The 15,449-nt window shown below is 38.6% G+C and overlaps 1 protein-coding gene across 8 annotated transcripts in view; it reads left to right on the top strand.

Moving 5' to 3' along the window:
- TCERG1 (transcription elongation regulator 1) overlaps positions 1-15,222 on the top strand; it is a 49,860-nt gene extending 34,638 nt beyond the window's left edge. For 7 of the 8 annotated variants that reach the window (XM_032801523.2, XM_032801519.2, XM_032801520.2 and 4 more), the window contains 7 exons: positions 1,151-1,301; positions 5,990-6,154; positions 7,433-7,615; positions 8,738-8,917; positions 12,299-12,382; positions 12,660-12,760; positions 14,022-15,222. In XM_032801523.2, coding sequence (XP_032657414.1) covers positions 1,151-1,301; positions 5,990-6,154; positions 7,433-7,615; positions 8,738-8,917; positions 12,299-12,382; positions 12,660-12,760; positions 14,022-14,223 — 1,066 coding nt within the window. In that variant the 3' untranslated portion in view covers positions 14,224-15,222. Of the gene's footprint in view, positions 1-1,150; positions 1,302-5,989; positions 6,155-7,432; positions 7,616-8,737; positions 8,918-12,298; positions 12,383-12,659; positions 12,761-13,730; positions 13,826-14,021 lie in introns of all 8 variants that reach the window. The other variant, XM_032801522.2, reaches the window with a different exon arrangement.
- Positions 15,223-15,449: the final 227 nt, after the last annotated feature.

The following is a 15,449-nucleotide window of genomic DNA, read 5'->3' as shown; positions in this document are numbered from 1 at the left end:
AAAACTAAAACTCTTATCTCTGTGAATGTTTATGTATACCAAGACAAAAGCTGTTTTCGCATAGAAAAAATATAAAAATGGGAGAGAAGAATATAATCTCCAGATGAGGGACTTCATGTTTTGTTTTAGCCTATCCTTCATCTTCTAGTGTCAGTTGTTTGTCTAAGGCATTGCTGCACTTCCACGTGTGTCAACTACTTCAAAAAAATAATCTATCCCAGTGTAACATGCTCAAGTTTGTATTCCACTTTTTTTATACAGCTCGTGCTCTTCAGTATAGCTGTACATTCACTTTCTAATCTTTTTGAACAAGCTATCAAATTTTCTTCTTTTTTTAATTTACCCTACAGCAACAGTAGGCGGGATTTTCCAAGTCTAATTATTTCCATGCTGTGATGAACACATTCGTATGATTATAAGTGTCTCACGTATTCTTGGGGCCAGATTTGCATCAGATCTTGGAAAAAGCACAGTAGTGTTTTTTTTTTCGAGGTAAGTGGCAGTACTATATTTACTGCACATCTGAGATTGGAATCTGGCCCTGGAGGTGAGAGAACTGTAAAGAAAATGCTACACAGATAATGGGTGGAAAGCCCTGCACTACTGCACCTGCTCAGTGTTAAAAATATCCCAACTCCTTGTGTCACAAGGTTAAACTATATAATGTTCATTGCAGGAAAATTAATTTATCCAGTGTTCTACATTGACTAACACCAAATGTTGAATTTCCCAGTGTCACTCTTAGCACAGTTTGGCTGCAAGTGAGTGCATGTAAATTTTAGAGCGCACAACCGTGAAATATCTGGATAGGCTGCACTACAGTGTTAATCCCAGGAAGTTAAGGTGTTCTAGACAGTTGAATTAAGTAAATTTATTTTCTTTTGTTGCATTGTAATCTTTTTTCCTTAACCCTTCACACTTGCATGGATAATTTAAGTATAGGTCTTGAGCAATATTTTTCTTTGTCTTCTTAACCCAACTCCTCTCTGTAGTTTATTGATCAATTATCTGCATAGTGAGAAGAGAGGTTTGTTTTTTTTTTAAATTGGATTTTGGCACGTGATCTAGCAGAAGAGATGGTTTTTCTGCTGAACCTACTTCACAGCAAAGATAGCTCGAACAAATCAGTTCACTTGCCATTTTGTTACAGAGCTACTTTTAGTGAATTTGCAGCCAAGCATGCTAAAGACTCGAGATTCAAGGCAATTGAAAAGATGAAAGATCGAGAGGCCTTGTTTAACGAGTTTGTCACAGCGGCAAGAAAGAAGGAGAAAGAAGATTCGAAGACCAGAGGTGAGAAGGTAAGGTGGTTTTAGTTCCAGTGGCGTGAGTGGTGGAGGCTTGAATGGGATGGGACAAAGCCAGTACTTGGTTTCCAGGGTTCTTTCACTGAGATTTTTATTCCCCAGCCTTACCGCTTTTAAAATACAAATATTTGACTACTCCTTGTTTTATGGCCTTTTAAATTAATCTTACTAATTTTGCAGGTATATCAACTTCTAGGCAATGCTAATACACTGATCATTCATTATATTTAAAAAAAATAAATAAATAAACCCACAAGCCACATCATGCTGTTTTTAACTGGAATGATACTTGTCTTTTTTTTAAAAAAGGTGAAATCCTGGAGGATGAAAAGGATGCTTGTCCTCTTTGGGTAGAAAATCCAGAACTGGCCATTACCTTCCTCTTTTCTCAGTGGTGGCAATAAGATTTCAGAATTCTTTGTAGACTAGTCCATTTAAATTTTAAAAAGCTGCTTTATCATCTTTTCTACCTAAAAGGTAGCACTTTAGTGACTTTCTAATCTTTCAGTAAACATACCTTAAGTATAAATTACTGCTTATCAGAATTAAAGGTCGACTATTAAAGATTAATGAATTCCAAATGTCATTTGGCTGTGATGTCAATACTCAGGAGCAAGCACTCACCACTGGGAAAACAGACTGCTACGGGGGTGGCATCAATAGCGTTACTATCAGAATATGCAGCCACTTTCCTAAATGTCCCTGTGTGTTGTGTGAATGGAGAAGAATAACCTCTGAAGCCTAATCATTTTTGACATTTAAAATCTCCAGCATTTATTGTGTAAAACAGAGCTAGTGTAAATTCCACTTATTAGGAAGCAGTGGTGAAAGAGTAGCACTTGTAGAAGATAAAATGCTGTGGCATACAAGAATTGGAATACTTTAATAATTGAAATAGCAATTTTGGATAAATATTTCCAAAGTCAAGAATTTGATTATTCTAATTAAATGCATTATTGGCTTTTAAATTACATTTATTCTATTGCTGATGTTTTCAATAAATGATTATGCTTTCAGAGAAAATGAATGAAATCTAATTGAAAACTATAGCTAAACTTTTACATACTATATTTGAACCACAAATGTGGAATTTTAAAACACTGTTTTTGCACCATAGCAGTAGTCTAGTTGAAAGTTTAAAGAGATGTAAATACTTTTAGTTTTAATATTGCATGATTATTCTGAATTAGACAAGTTAAAAGAAGAAAGACTGTATTTCTTTTTGTACTTGAAACTAATGTTCTTTCTCCAAAAGCCTTTTGTAACCATTTTATGTATTCTGTTTTATAACAAGTGGATAGACTTTACAGTTATGTGCTGTGCGGCCTGTCAATCAGTTCAGTCTGACAGCTGTCAATCACTGACACGCAAAGTATTATGGGATTCCCTAGTGAGGAAAGAATTGGTATCTCTGTGTGGTGACTTTAGCCTCCCGCAGTTCCGGTACTTTACATTTTTTTAGCTTTTTCCTTGTGAAGTGATGAGAGTTGTGCCCAGAATGTGTTGACTGGAAAAAAAAAAAAAAAAAATCTAAATACACCTGCAGTATTTTCAGCCTTATTTTTGTTCGCTTTTTTAAAAAAAAATGTAAAATAAAATAAGGCAGCTAAATTGTGAAGTGAAGCTTTCTCAGCCAGTATTAAAAATCCAAAGATTTTCTATACAGAAGGTAAGCTCTTCACAGAAATCTTTAAAGTAAGAGTTTGAAATATTGTTTTGATTTCCTCAGTTGAGATTTATTATACTAAACAGTGCCATGGGAGCCTCTGTTTCAGATGGTCATATAGTCCTTTTTATCACTGTAATGAGTCAAATCCGGCCCACCTTTACTCATATGAGTAAGTGGAACTCCATAGGTACTATTCAAGTGAGTAAGGTGAGTGAGATTTGGCTCAGTGTGTGAATTTTCATGGTGAAGAAATGAAGGAATCAAGTGTACTATGGGCTGGTAACATGGAAGCTTTTCTGCAAGTTGTCATCATACTGACCCAGAACACTTCCTATCTTCCTCTGGCCTCTCCTCAAAATAGACATTGCAAGAAAACTAGCATAAAGGGCCAACAAACTCAATCTGAGCTGAAGTCTCAGCTATATGTATACTCACTTTGCCAAGATTATAATGTTAGTGCATTAACTTTGTTCCCTCCAACCCTTATTAATAGCTTCCTACCTGCCATTCTGCTCTAGTTTAGGCATTGCTCTCTGTTCTTTCTCAGTTCAGGACACTTAAGTTGGCAATATCTTAAGCCCCTGCATAGCAAGATGACAACATTTTGTCAAGTTATTGTTTTAATTAATGGCTTGTTAATATGCTGCCCCACCTACTGACTAGAGGCGGCCTGTCTTAGTGCACTGCCTTGTGCAATGTACATATAACAAAGGATGTTTTGGGGTTCTGAAACAGTCTTATACTGTCCTCTGTGTTAAGATGAAAATGGCATTGCTTTTTCTGAGGAAGAAAGCTACTGGCTACATGATCACATTTACTGCTAAACAGGCCAGTAGTAAAGTAACAGTCAGCTAAGACCATGTCTGTTCCTTCCTGGCTTAAGAAAAAGTATTAGGTTGTGAGATCATGCTGGCTTTAAAGGAGAAGAGGAGGAAAGACAGCTAACTGTTTCTGTAGTAACACGGAAAAATGTTATTTTGATTCTTGAGCTGGAGCTAGTGCCAATGTATTACTATTTGCAGTTGTGCTTTGGTTGCGCAGTGTTTTAGTCTCCTTTTCTCCATGTAAGAGGAACCACTGCATACTGTGGACTCTCACCAGGCTCTCGGGATGGATTAATGAATAGCCAGTGACTAGTGTAAAAAGGAAGCAGAAATATTGTCTCTATCTCTGTGTAGATACATATTACAAAAGAGTGTTCCTGTTTACACTTTGACCAGTAAGATACCCTTACTTTTATAGATTTCTGTAGTAACATTTTAAAACACCTTGTTTTACATTTTAAATGTAAGTTCCTAACGCTCATGGCTTAGAAAGCTTCGTATCTTGATACTGCTTGCATGTTTTACTTAAGATCAATTCTGGAACAACATACAGCATTTTATAAAATAAGTAAAAGGTTTTGTTTTGCATCTTGTTCAACACCCTAAGGTAGAGTTACAGTGCTGTGGGTGAAGAGTTACAAACTTCTTCACTGTTAACACTAAGGAGTTGTTTCCTAATCTCTATTGTACTTGGCTCCTGTCTTGAGACAGCACAGGAAAAGTCCATAAAGTTTCTTACAAACTTAAGCAATAAAAACACTGTCGAGCCAAGTTCATTAGTGGGGAAGCCTGCAGAATATTGGCTCTGATCTTCATTTTACCCTAATATGTGGTAATAACTATATATGTCATTTTAAGAGACCTAGAAGGTTTCGGTTAGCTGATAAGGCACACACTTTGATAGCCTTACATTAGTCTTCTACTCCCATTGTTAACCTCTGTATGTGGGAGCTGAGACTTTTGGGGGAATGCAAAATATATAGCCAAGCCAGCCCAAGCTAGGTAGTAGTGTTATACTGCAGCAAAGGAACTACTTATGGTCTTGTTCCTGTGCCACCAGGGGCTGGTAGTGTTGTGAAGGCAGCATGCTTAACCCTGGATAGAGAGTGCTTTGAGCTATTCAGTGGGCTCTAGCCCTTCAACAAGTGATGTCAACTGGCCTCTCAAGGGACGGCTTGTTCTCTTGATTGAGAAAGATGGTGGCTTAAATGCCAGGGCCTTGAGGGTTTAAAGTGGTCAGAATTGAAGAAAAAATCCCAAAAGGGACATGGAGGAACATCCACCCCAGGGATAAAAATCTTTCCTAACTGTACGGTAGCTGCCCTTGCAACTGCTGATGCAATGTTGTATATCACTAGTTTGGGTCTTCCGTTCTGAGGTCCAAAGTTAGCATCGGACCAGATCTGTTAGTCCTCCATAATGCTGTAGCTATGTACAGTGTTGAGGGGTTTATTATATGTAACATGCCATTTCCATTTTTTAAAAGAAGTAGCTACAAATATTTATTTATGCTTGAATAATATATTTTAAATTTAATTGCTGAATTACAGCATTTGGGCACCACTTTTGAATATATCTGTCTTCTTAAGACTATAGACTTAAGCTCTATATATCTTTGTTCAGTTAGAAAAGTTTTAATGAAATGTAACAAATCCCACTATTGATCTTAAACAGGAGGTCTTTGTACTGTTTGCTGGTTAATCGCAGATTCAGTATATACCTCCATCCACTGTATACTTGAGGCATGAACCCATGGGTATTTGTGCTGCCTGATTAGGGCTCTGCTTAAAATCTAACTAGCTTCTGTGTCATGGATGCCCTGAAATACTGGTTTGTGCAGTACAGAAGTTGTAGGGATTATATTTTAAACATTCAACAAGAAAGCTTAAATTAGAGTAGAGCAAGAAAATTAAGTGTGCGGATGAATATTTCTTTGAGATACAGCTCATCTTAGACTTTGATAGTCTTCCTAGTGTTTCAATTTTAATATATTTCACAAAAATTATACCCGAAATGTATTTTAGAGATAATTAACTCTAAAATTCAATGTACTTTTAGAGATTTTGATGTTCTAGTATGTAAAATTCATATAGTTCGCCTCATTGAGGTAAGTCTGCCTCTTTTTCTATTAGCAAACATTCAGGAATCATGTTACTCATTAATTTGTTTTTCTTCTTTCTAAAATATAGATTAAAATGGACTTCTTTGAACTACTGTCTAATCACCACTTGGACAGTCAGTCTCGCTGGAGCAAAGTGAAGGACAAAGTAGAGACTGACCCCCGTTACAAAGCAGTGGATAGCTCTTCACAGAGAGAAGACCTTTTTAAACAATACATCGAAAAAATAGCTAAGGTATCTGTGTAATAGTTAGGTGCTGCATACTACTTTCACTGTTACCTAACTATTAATATATTTAAGCAATTTGAGAGACTTGTAATGCTGTCACTTCTGTAGTGATACACATGGAATGCAACCAGATCAGCAGAGGTTTCCTTCTTTCATGTGGTTTCCTTTCAACTGAACTCCAGTTGGCTCATATGCAGTGCCTCCATCGCTTCTTCCACTTCTGTTTCATGTTCCTACCTGCCTCTTCAAGGAGCTAATGCTATGAATGAGAATTGAAAAATAGTCTTAACTAGCAGTAATTTCCACAGCAGTTTGCAGTTGAGTTTGTTGCTACAGGGGGGAGCATGCTTCGTAGAGTAGCTGCTCTCTGATCTGTTTCCTTCCCCAATTCCCATCCAGTGAAGTTCCAAACCTGCAATGGTCACTTAATAGCACTTAGTTATTATATAGAGGTTTTAATCCATAGATCTCAAAAGACTTTATAAAGGAAGGATTATCTCCATTTTACATAAAGAGCAAAAAGGTGAAGTGACTTGTTCAAGGTGTCACGGCAGTCCAGTGCACAGTCCATCAGACAACAACATTTTCCCCTCTCTTTCAGTTGTATTAGTTTTCAATATTTTTACAAGATGATATTTTTGGGGGCTCAAAAGCAGTATACAGTTCAGCTCATTCCTTTGCTTTCATGTGCTTGAATGGAGGAGGGGAACATCTGTCCCAAACAGGGGGGATGGACACAAGATTTATCTGTTATACTTGAACTGAATAGCCTCATCATTCAGACAGTCATTTTGAGGTTTGATTTCTCCTCCGTGGGATCGGTTGAGGCATGTCTCTTTAAGGCTGTTACAGTAGCCACATACAAATGGTTGAATTGTCTTTGACATTTTAAAACACAGCATTTTTAATACCGCTGTTGAGCTTTTCCTCCACTTTAAGTTCACAAGATAAAATCTTTAGCAAGAATAGCTTTTAGTGTTGCCAGCCAGCACCCTATCTGCACTATGGCTCTCAACATTGCTAACATTGCCAGTAAGTCAGTGTTAGCAACAGAAGGAATTCTCTCAAAAATGCCCTAAGTGCAGACAAACCTTGGTAGTTCAGAAGTGGTGTATTTCATTTTTACCTATTTCATAAATGACAGTCTGTTTAATGATACTCATCCTCTTGTTTCCATTAACTGTTAAACCTTTAAATTGTTTGACTGGCTAATCAAAATATGAAAGATGCTACCTCTTTATATGTTGTTAATGGGGAAATATTATGCTCTTGCTTCTGATTCAGAATTTAGACTCCGAAAAGGAAAAGGAGTTGGAAAGGCAGGCTCGCATTGAGGCAAGTTTGCGTGAACGAGAAAGGGAGGTTCAGAAAGCTCGTTCTGAGCAGACCAAGGAGATCGATAGAGAACGTGAACAGCACAAACGGGAAGAGGCTATCCAGAATTTCAAAGCGCTTCTATCTGATATGGTGAGGCTTGAACATTTCTCTCATTTGATTACTGTAGGACTTTCTTTGCCAGAACAGTTCATCTAATTGTTACGCTAATATAGAAATAAGTTCCCTGATTACACAGCAGCACATTAGCACTTGTGGTTAAACTTCTGTTTCCATGATACATTTATTTTTTCAGGATTTTTGTCTTGCTGGGAAAAATGATTCAGTCTTACAGTTGGTGCTTGAGGTTTCATCCAACAAGTGCATTCTTACAATATTACCAAAAAAGGCAATTAAAATTGTAAATACTTTGTAATAGAAACTCTAATGCATATGTTGGAAATGGAGATTTACTGATTCAAGAACATTCTCCTCACCTCATTTGTCTGCCCGACTCATGCCCCCAACATAGCATCTGACCCAGCACTTTTCACTTCTCAGTTAGAGAGCACTTTATTGCACTAGTTGATCCAACCCTTGAAACAGCACTTCCTAAGAGGGCAGGTTTGGTGAGATGAGAATCTCGTGGTATGTGAGGGGAACCTCTTGCCTGCTGATCTAAGATGTGCGCATACCTGAAAGATGGGTGGTGGTTGAGCACAGATTCCAGTCCTGGTTTTGTTTGTTTGTTTGTTTGTTTTGGGGGGGGGCGGGGGGACTACATAAATTAGGTTTCTGTTGACCCAATATCTTTGCTAGTGACATAATGTAGGTAATGTAGATTTGGTGGGAGCTCCTTGGAGGTTGTTTCTGGTTCCAGAGAGTAAACATTGCACTAATTAAAGTGCCCACTGGCTGGTAGGAATTGATTATGATGCATCTCAGAGGCTGCTCTTCTAGATCATATATGGTTAACACAGTATATTATTCAGAGTGAAAGATCCTGATTTTTCTATACAGAATGGCAGAGCAGTCCAGATAGGATGTATCTATGTCCATCTGAACTGATGCACAGTGAGACTCTGCAGCATGAGGTTGGCATCTGACAGTAGCTAACTGCATGAAAGATGTCATTCTCTCTTACCCCTCTTACCAAATGCAGTTTTAATTCAGATAAAAGCTGATGATGAAGTATAAGCTAAGTGTTTGAAGCATTGTCTGATGATAAAACAGAGAAAGAACATAGTTTTTGTAAAATGTAAATTTTTGTATCAGGTGAGATCTTCAGATGTGTCATGGTCCGATACTCGGAGGACGCTCCGAAAAGATCATCGGTGGGAATCGGGCTCTCTGCTAGAAAGAGAAGAGAAAGAGAAGCTTTTTAATGAACACATTGAAGCACTTACCAAAAAGAAGAGGGAGCATTTTAGGCAACTTCTGGATGAAACTTCTGCGGTAATAGACTTGTGCATGAATGCCCAGTACAGCTGATGAAAACGAGTGTCTAGAAATGGAAATGACCACTTATGAGGTGGAAGAAAAACTTCAAAGCGTTTCTACCTGATATGGTGCTTCTCTCTGATAAGAGCTTAATGCCCTCAAATCGGGGGCACCATGAGATTGCTAGTCACGTAGCAAGAATTTGTAATAAATCCATGGGGGGGGGAAGAACCATAATACTGGAGAATAGTGTATTTTAAAGAGGAAAGAAAGGAATCTGGGCAGTTACAGACATGTTAGTCTAACCTCCGTAGTAAACAAGGTTTTAGAGCAAACTGTGAAGAGAAGAGTAATTAAATTTATAGAGGTAAATGGTAACTGGGATGTAATGCAATATTGGTTTACCAAAGGTACAGCATACCAGCCTAACTAGATTTCCTTCTTCTGAGAGAATAACTGATTTTGTAGATAAGGGAAGCACATCTGATCTGATATACATGGACTTCAGTAAAGCATTTGGCATGGTACCTTATGGGAAATGATTAGTTAAATTAGAGAAGATGCAGATCAGTACAAGTATTGTAAGACGAATAAGGAATTTGGCTAAAAGGAGAAGGCGGCAGCAACGAATTGTGCTGTAAGGTGAATGATCAGATTGGAGGGAAACTTCCAGTGGAGTTCCTCTCAAGGATCAGTCTTGGGACTGGTTTTATTCAATATTTTTATTAATGACCTTGGCACAGGAAGTAGGAGTGCTAATGAAACTTGCCAATGATACAAAGTTGGGAGTCAGTTGCCGACACAGAGGAGGGCCGGAATATTATACAGGAAAATCTGGATGATTTTGAAAACTAGAGTGACAAATGGGATGAAATTCAGTAGTACAAAGTGCAAGGTCTAAAAATAAGAGTTTCTACTACAAGCTGGGGGCTGATTATTTGGAAGCAACAGAGGAGGAGAGATGTGGTGTGTGGGTCGATCACAGACTGAGACACAAATATGATGTGGCTTCGAAAAAGGCAAATGCGATCCTAGGGTGTATTGGGCCAGGCATTTGAAGATAGCGAAGTATTAATGCCATTATACAAGGCCCTGGTCAGACCTTATTTGGTCACCCATGTTCAAGAAAGATTAATTTCAACTAGAACAGGTGCAGAGAAGAGCTGCTAGGATGATCAAGGGAATGGAGGGCCTATCTGAGGAAATTGGCAGAGCTTGGCTTATTTAGTCTTGCAAAAAGAAGGCTGAGGGGAGATATGATTGTTCTTTGTAAATACATTAGAGGGATAAATACCAAGGAGAGTGAAGAGCTGTTAAATCTAAAGGACAATGTTGACACAAGAACAAATGGATATAAACTGACTGTGAATAAATTCAGGCTGGAAATTAAAAGGTTTTTGACAATCCAAACGGTGAGGTTCTGGAACAGCCTCCCAATAGGAGTGGTAGGGACAAACAACTTACCGTATATACTTGATCATAAGTTGGGTTGTTTATAAGCCAATGCACCAGACCAGGCGGCATGGCCGCAGCATGTTCCAGTGGGATGGGATGGATTGCACGGCTGCAGCGCGTTCTGGCGGACCGGGTGGTGTCGCCACAGCCTGCTCTGGGGGGCGGGGCTGAGCGGCACAGCTGCAGCCTCCCAGCCCCTGCTTCGAGGCTGAGGAGAGAGCAGCATGGCCAGAAGCAGAGAGACTCTGGCCCTGCCTCTACCATTCTGGCTGTGCTGCCTCTCCTTGCTCCCTCTGTTGGGGGGAGGGGCTCTCTATACCTGTTCATAAGTCGACCCCCTTCTCTGCTGCTTCCCTTTTTTTGCTAAAAAAATATTTGGCTTATGAATGAGTATATACAGTAATAAGTTTTGAGAGAGAGCTGGACAAATTTATGAGTGCAGTTGTATAACAGGGTTGCTTGTGGTGATACATTGGTATGTTTCCAAAGCTCATGTTTCAGGGTTTCAGCTGGCCACTGGCAAGGGTCCGGAAGGGATTTTTTGTCCCCCAGTGTGTTCTGGGAGGGGTTTTTTATCTCCTTTCGCTGAAGCAGCAGGAATGATCACAGCTGGAGATGGAATATTGGACAGGATGGGCCAGGGCTCTGAGGTGGCACCAAGTATTCTGCGTCTCAGGTGCTTGGCTGGTTGGTTCTTGCTCACGTGCTCAGGGTCTAACTGGTCGTCATGTGTGGGTTTGGGAAGGAATTTTGTCCCAGGTCACACTAGCAGTGACCTTGAGGGGGTTTTGCTTTCTTCTGCAGTGTGTGGATACAGGATCCATGCCAGGATTATCTGGATAATATCTCATTTAATTATTTCTTTGCTATTGCAAGGTCCTTGTGCACTGGTCAGTCACAATGTATTAGAGGTCAGCCTAGATGATCTAGTGGTCCCTTGTGGCCTTAAACTCTATGACTGACTTGCATCCTCTAGCTTTACCTTCTGTAGTTAAAGTTCTCAATAATAATTCTTCCCTAGGCTTTTTCTCCTGCTCCAACTTTCCTTACTTCCCTAAAAAAGGGACTGCTGGAAAGACTAATCTTTTTCTCACCTAACCAGTTATACCACAGTAACCACCTTGAATGTTGTGGTCCATTTTCATATTCAAGCTTTTCACACTCTTGAACCTGGTTTCGTCTTTGTGGTCAGTGATCGTCATTCGTTTTCCATTGGCTTTTCCACATTTCTTCAGAGTTGCATTATTTGACACCTTCTATTATGACACAGTCCCTTAGTATCTTGGGCATTTTAATCTTCTGTCTTTGTTCCTACCTACCCAATAACTTGTCTTAATGAATAGCGGGGGGCAAGCCTCCAGGATACTATCCTTCACCTTGTCTTTTTTTATCTTAACTGCAAAATTCATTTTTAACTTCCAGTTCTGTGCCGATACTATTTAAACCTCTCTCTCCTTTCTTTCTTTGTTGTTTTGTGACTTCCTGCCTCCCTTTTATCTCATTCTGGCTTCATCAAAACTTTCTTCAAGTCTTTGCAGGCAGTCTTATTAAATATTGGTTAGAGGAGTATCTAATATTCTAATCACTTTTTATATGGTAGACTGAAATTAAAATGATGAATATCTCACTTTGAGCTGGGGCTTCTATACATAGCTGTTTTTACACATACAAACATACTGTTGAAATTATTCAAATATGCGTTAGGAAGAACTGTTTGAATTTAAACTATAAGAAACTGTCATAATTTTGTGAGGACTTTTCTCTTAAAATCCACCAGTTCACAGAAAACAAGAGTTCAAAAAGGAAAATGGTTACTATGTCCTTAATTTGCCCCCTTATGCATGAGGATTTCAGGGCTCTCGGGAAAGTGATCATATGTACTGTATGCTTAGACTGTAAATATAATTTGCAATATTGAACTGTTTTTGCCTCTTTTGAAAGATTACTTTAACATCAACATGGAAAGAAGTGAAAAAAATCATTAAAGAAGATCCCAGGTGCATTAAGTTCTCTTCCAGTGACAGGGTAAGAAATAGTCTTGCTTCATTGCTGCTAGCCTTCCCACGCTATCCAAAGCAAAAGCGAGTCAATGTTTGTTGAAATGGATTCCCTTTCACATGAATATAACTATATCATTGTGTTAATCAGATATTTGCTTTTTTAAAAATCTTAATTAAAAACACTTTTCTGTAGTGATCTTTAAACTAATTACAATAAAATTATTTCTTACTGTAAATTAATATGAAGTACTTTATAATCTACTGTCACATCTTCTATGATATTGCTCTTTTTCTTCATGCAGAAAAAACAAAGGGAGTTTGAAGAGTACATCAGAGACAAATACATTACTGCCAAAGCTGACTTCAGGACGCTATTGAAAGAGACCAAATTTATAACGTACAGGTGTGTGTCATAGTGTCTTAGAAGAGCAAAGACTTTTCTTTACTGTACCTTAAGTGTGTTGATTAACTGAATTTCACTTTCTCCTCCCATTTAACATTTATAGACCAGTGTCTGAGGAGCTTTAGTGCAAAAATTGAAGATTACTAGGCTGCCTGTGAAGTTGCATAGTAGTGAGGGGTCCATCACTGTATGTTGGCTTCTGCACTGATTACTATCAACTGTTGGCAACTGTTCTATAGCAGGGGCTTTTGGGATTTTTGTTTTGCTGGAGAGCACTGTTTTGGGTATTTTGAATACACTGTCAAGCGATTCAGCTCATTCTGTAGTGAAGCCAGATTACCGTTTAATTAGGATCCTTGGTTCAGGCCTAAAAATTAGGGCTGAATACTCTGCTTAATATCCAGTGAAACATCCAGTGATGTTACTGGGAGTTTGGAGACAAGACAGAGGGTGAAACCCTACCCCCATTAAAATAAAAACAAATCTCCCATTGACTTCAGTGGGCTTTGAGTATTAGCTTTACAAGTAAGTTAATTGTTGAAGTTGGTCTGGTCTGGAGCCTACTGCAAAATGTTACTGTCCTCATTAGGACAGTAACAGATTCTCATTCCAGAAGCAAAAGAGCTCAAGGTAGAAGGGTGCTGACTAGTTTTATTAGATTCTAATCAGTTTCTTGTTTCCCTTTGCAGCCAGTGCTGTGTGTAAAGTATTGGAGCTCTATTTCAGTTGCTGCTGTTCTCAGTGGGCTGAATTGCAGTCTGAAATGGATGTGGTAGCCAGATTGATGCATCAATCTAACTGGGCTGCAACTGGGAGTTTAACGTCCATGTTTTAATAGTTTGCTGCTTCTTGAGTGCTTAATTTCAATTGTGATGATTTTTTTTCATATTTTTAACATTTTTGTGGTTCATTTAATGCTGATAAATGGTTCTGGCGGCCATTAAGACTGAAGTCTTCTGTTTATCCACAGAACAGATACAGCACAGGCAGTGGCAGTGCAAGATTTTTTACACACGCATTCCTGCCAATGTGCCTCACCCCTGACCTGATGGGGCATCTGTATAGGTGAGAGGATAGCTCAGTCTCTATGCCCTTTCAGCGCTTGACCTATCTACTGACACTGTCGAGAGAGGTTCTAATGGTGCGGGTAGTTTTTTGTAATTTGGACATCTACCACCAGTAACTGGACTAAGATTCCCAATGCATTTTATGTAGGCTCCCAGACAGCTGCCCAGATCGTAACTGTTATACTTCATTTCAGATCCAAAAAGTTGATCCAAGAATCCGACCAGCACCTGAAAGATGTAGAAAAGATTTTACAGAATGACAAGCGTTATCTGGTACTTGACTGTGTGCCAGAGGAGAGGCGCAAGCTCATTGTATCCTATGTAGATGACCTGGACCGTCGAGGTCCCCCTCCACCTCCCACAGCTTCAGAGCCTACAAGACGAACAACAAAATAATTATAAAATATTCTCACAATGGGGCGTCTGTTAATTCAAAAGCTTGCATGAGCCATCTATCCGGTTTTTACATCTACATTACCGTGAACCTATTGAAAACAACCTGAGGAGCAGAAGCAGCAGCAGCAGCGTTTGTGAACATAAAACGGTCTCTGTGCAAAGAGAACACTTAAGATATTTATGCTTTCTTTGTGTGGCATGACTGACAAAAATCCCAACCATGCAGGCTGTGTCTAGTAACTTTAGATCTCAGAACAATGGAATATCTGTATATGAGGTGTGGATGTCAGTGATATTTGGAGGCATTCTTTTCAGCAGTGTTATATATGCAGGTCTTAAGAATGATTGACATTAGTGGTTTGAACTAAACTACACAAGTACCACAAATTTCCTCCTAATGGTTACCCAAGTTCAGCTGTTTCAACAGACAAAACACTGTCTCAAGTTAAACTATTGGGTGCTGAAGGCAACAGTGTAAAAAAAAAAAAATAATAATCTTAAATCTGAAAACAAAGGGTCTGATTCTCTATTTGCTTTCACCCTTGTAAATCAGAATTAAGTCTATTAAAGTCTATAGAGTGACAGTGATGTGAGTGAAGAATTAGGCCCACAGAGACCAAATTAAACACCATTCTGAATTTGTTCACCAGTCTGCTTTATTTCTCCCCCGTCTCCTCACCCACTTTGAAGTTCAGGCAAAATCAGGTTCCTTTTGCCCAAGTGAAGATTTGTCTGATGATTTTTTGCTCAAAATTGGAAACACAGTAAATAACAATGGTTCCCAGAACAGGACGGTTGTATAAACATATTTTTATTTACCATAAAGTGATCTTTACTGACTTCTGGATTAGACCGTGAATTTCCCTTCTGGGTAATTCTTGTAAACTATACTCCTGTTATGAATGTTAAACTTGTGTTTCTAAAGTTTAATTTTGAAATGTTGGGATTGTTTAGTTTATGTATTTGAACTACAATAAACCAACCCTTTTTATATATGGATTGAACATGGTTAATAAGTTTGTTAAATCTCAAAGATGTCTCTTTAACAACAACAAAAAATCCAAACTAACACTAGCTATCCTGAAACAGACCATTTGCCTAGTGAGACAAAATGAGTTAGTGATAAATCACGTAGACAAATGTAATTTTGATACTAGAACATCGTATTCATGTGCAAATACAATACAGAATTTGAAAGAAACACAAATTTTGAGATTTTTGCTATG

Source organism: Chelonoidis abingdonii, chromosome 7 (assembly GCF_003597395.2).
Source record: "Chelonoidis abingdonii isolate Lonesome George chromosome 7, CheloAbing_2.0, whole genome shotgun sequence".
Taxonomy (NCBI): Eukaryota; Metazoa; Chordata; order Testudines; family Testudinidae; genus Chelonoidis; species Chelonoidis abingdonii.
This window is presented reverse-complemented; position numbering and strand designations above follow the sequence as displayed.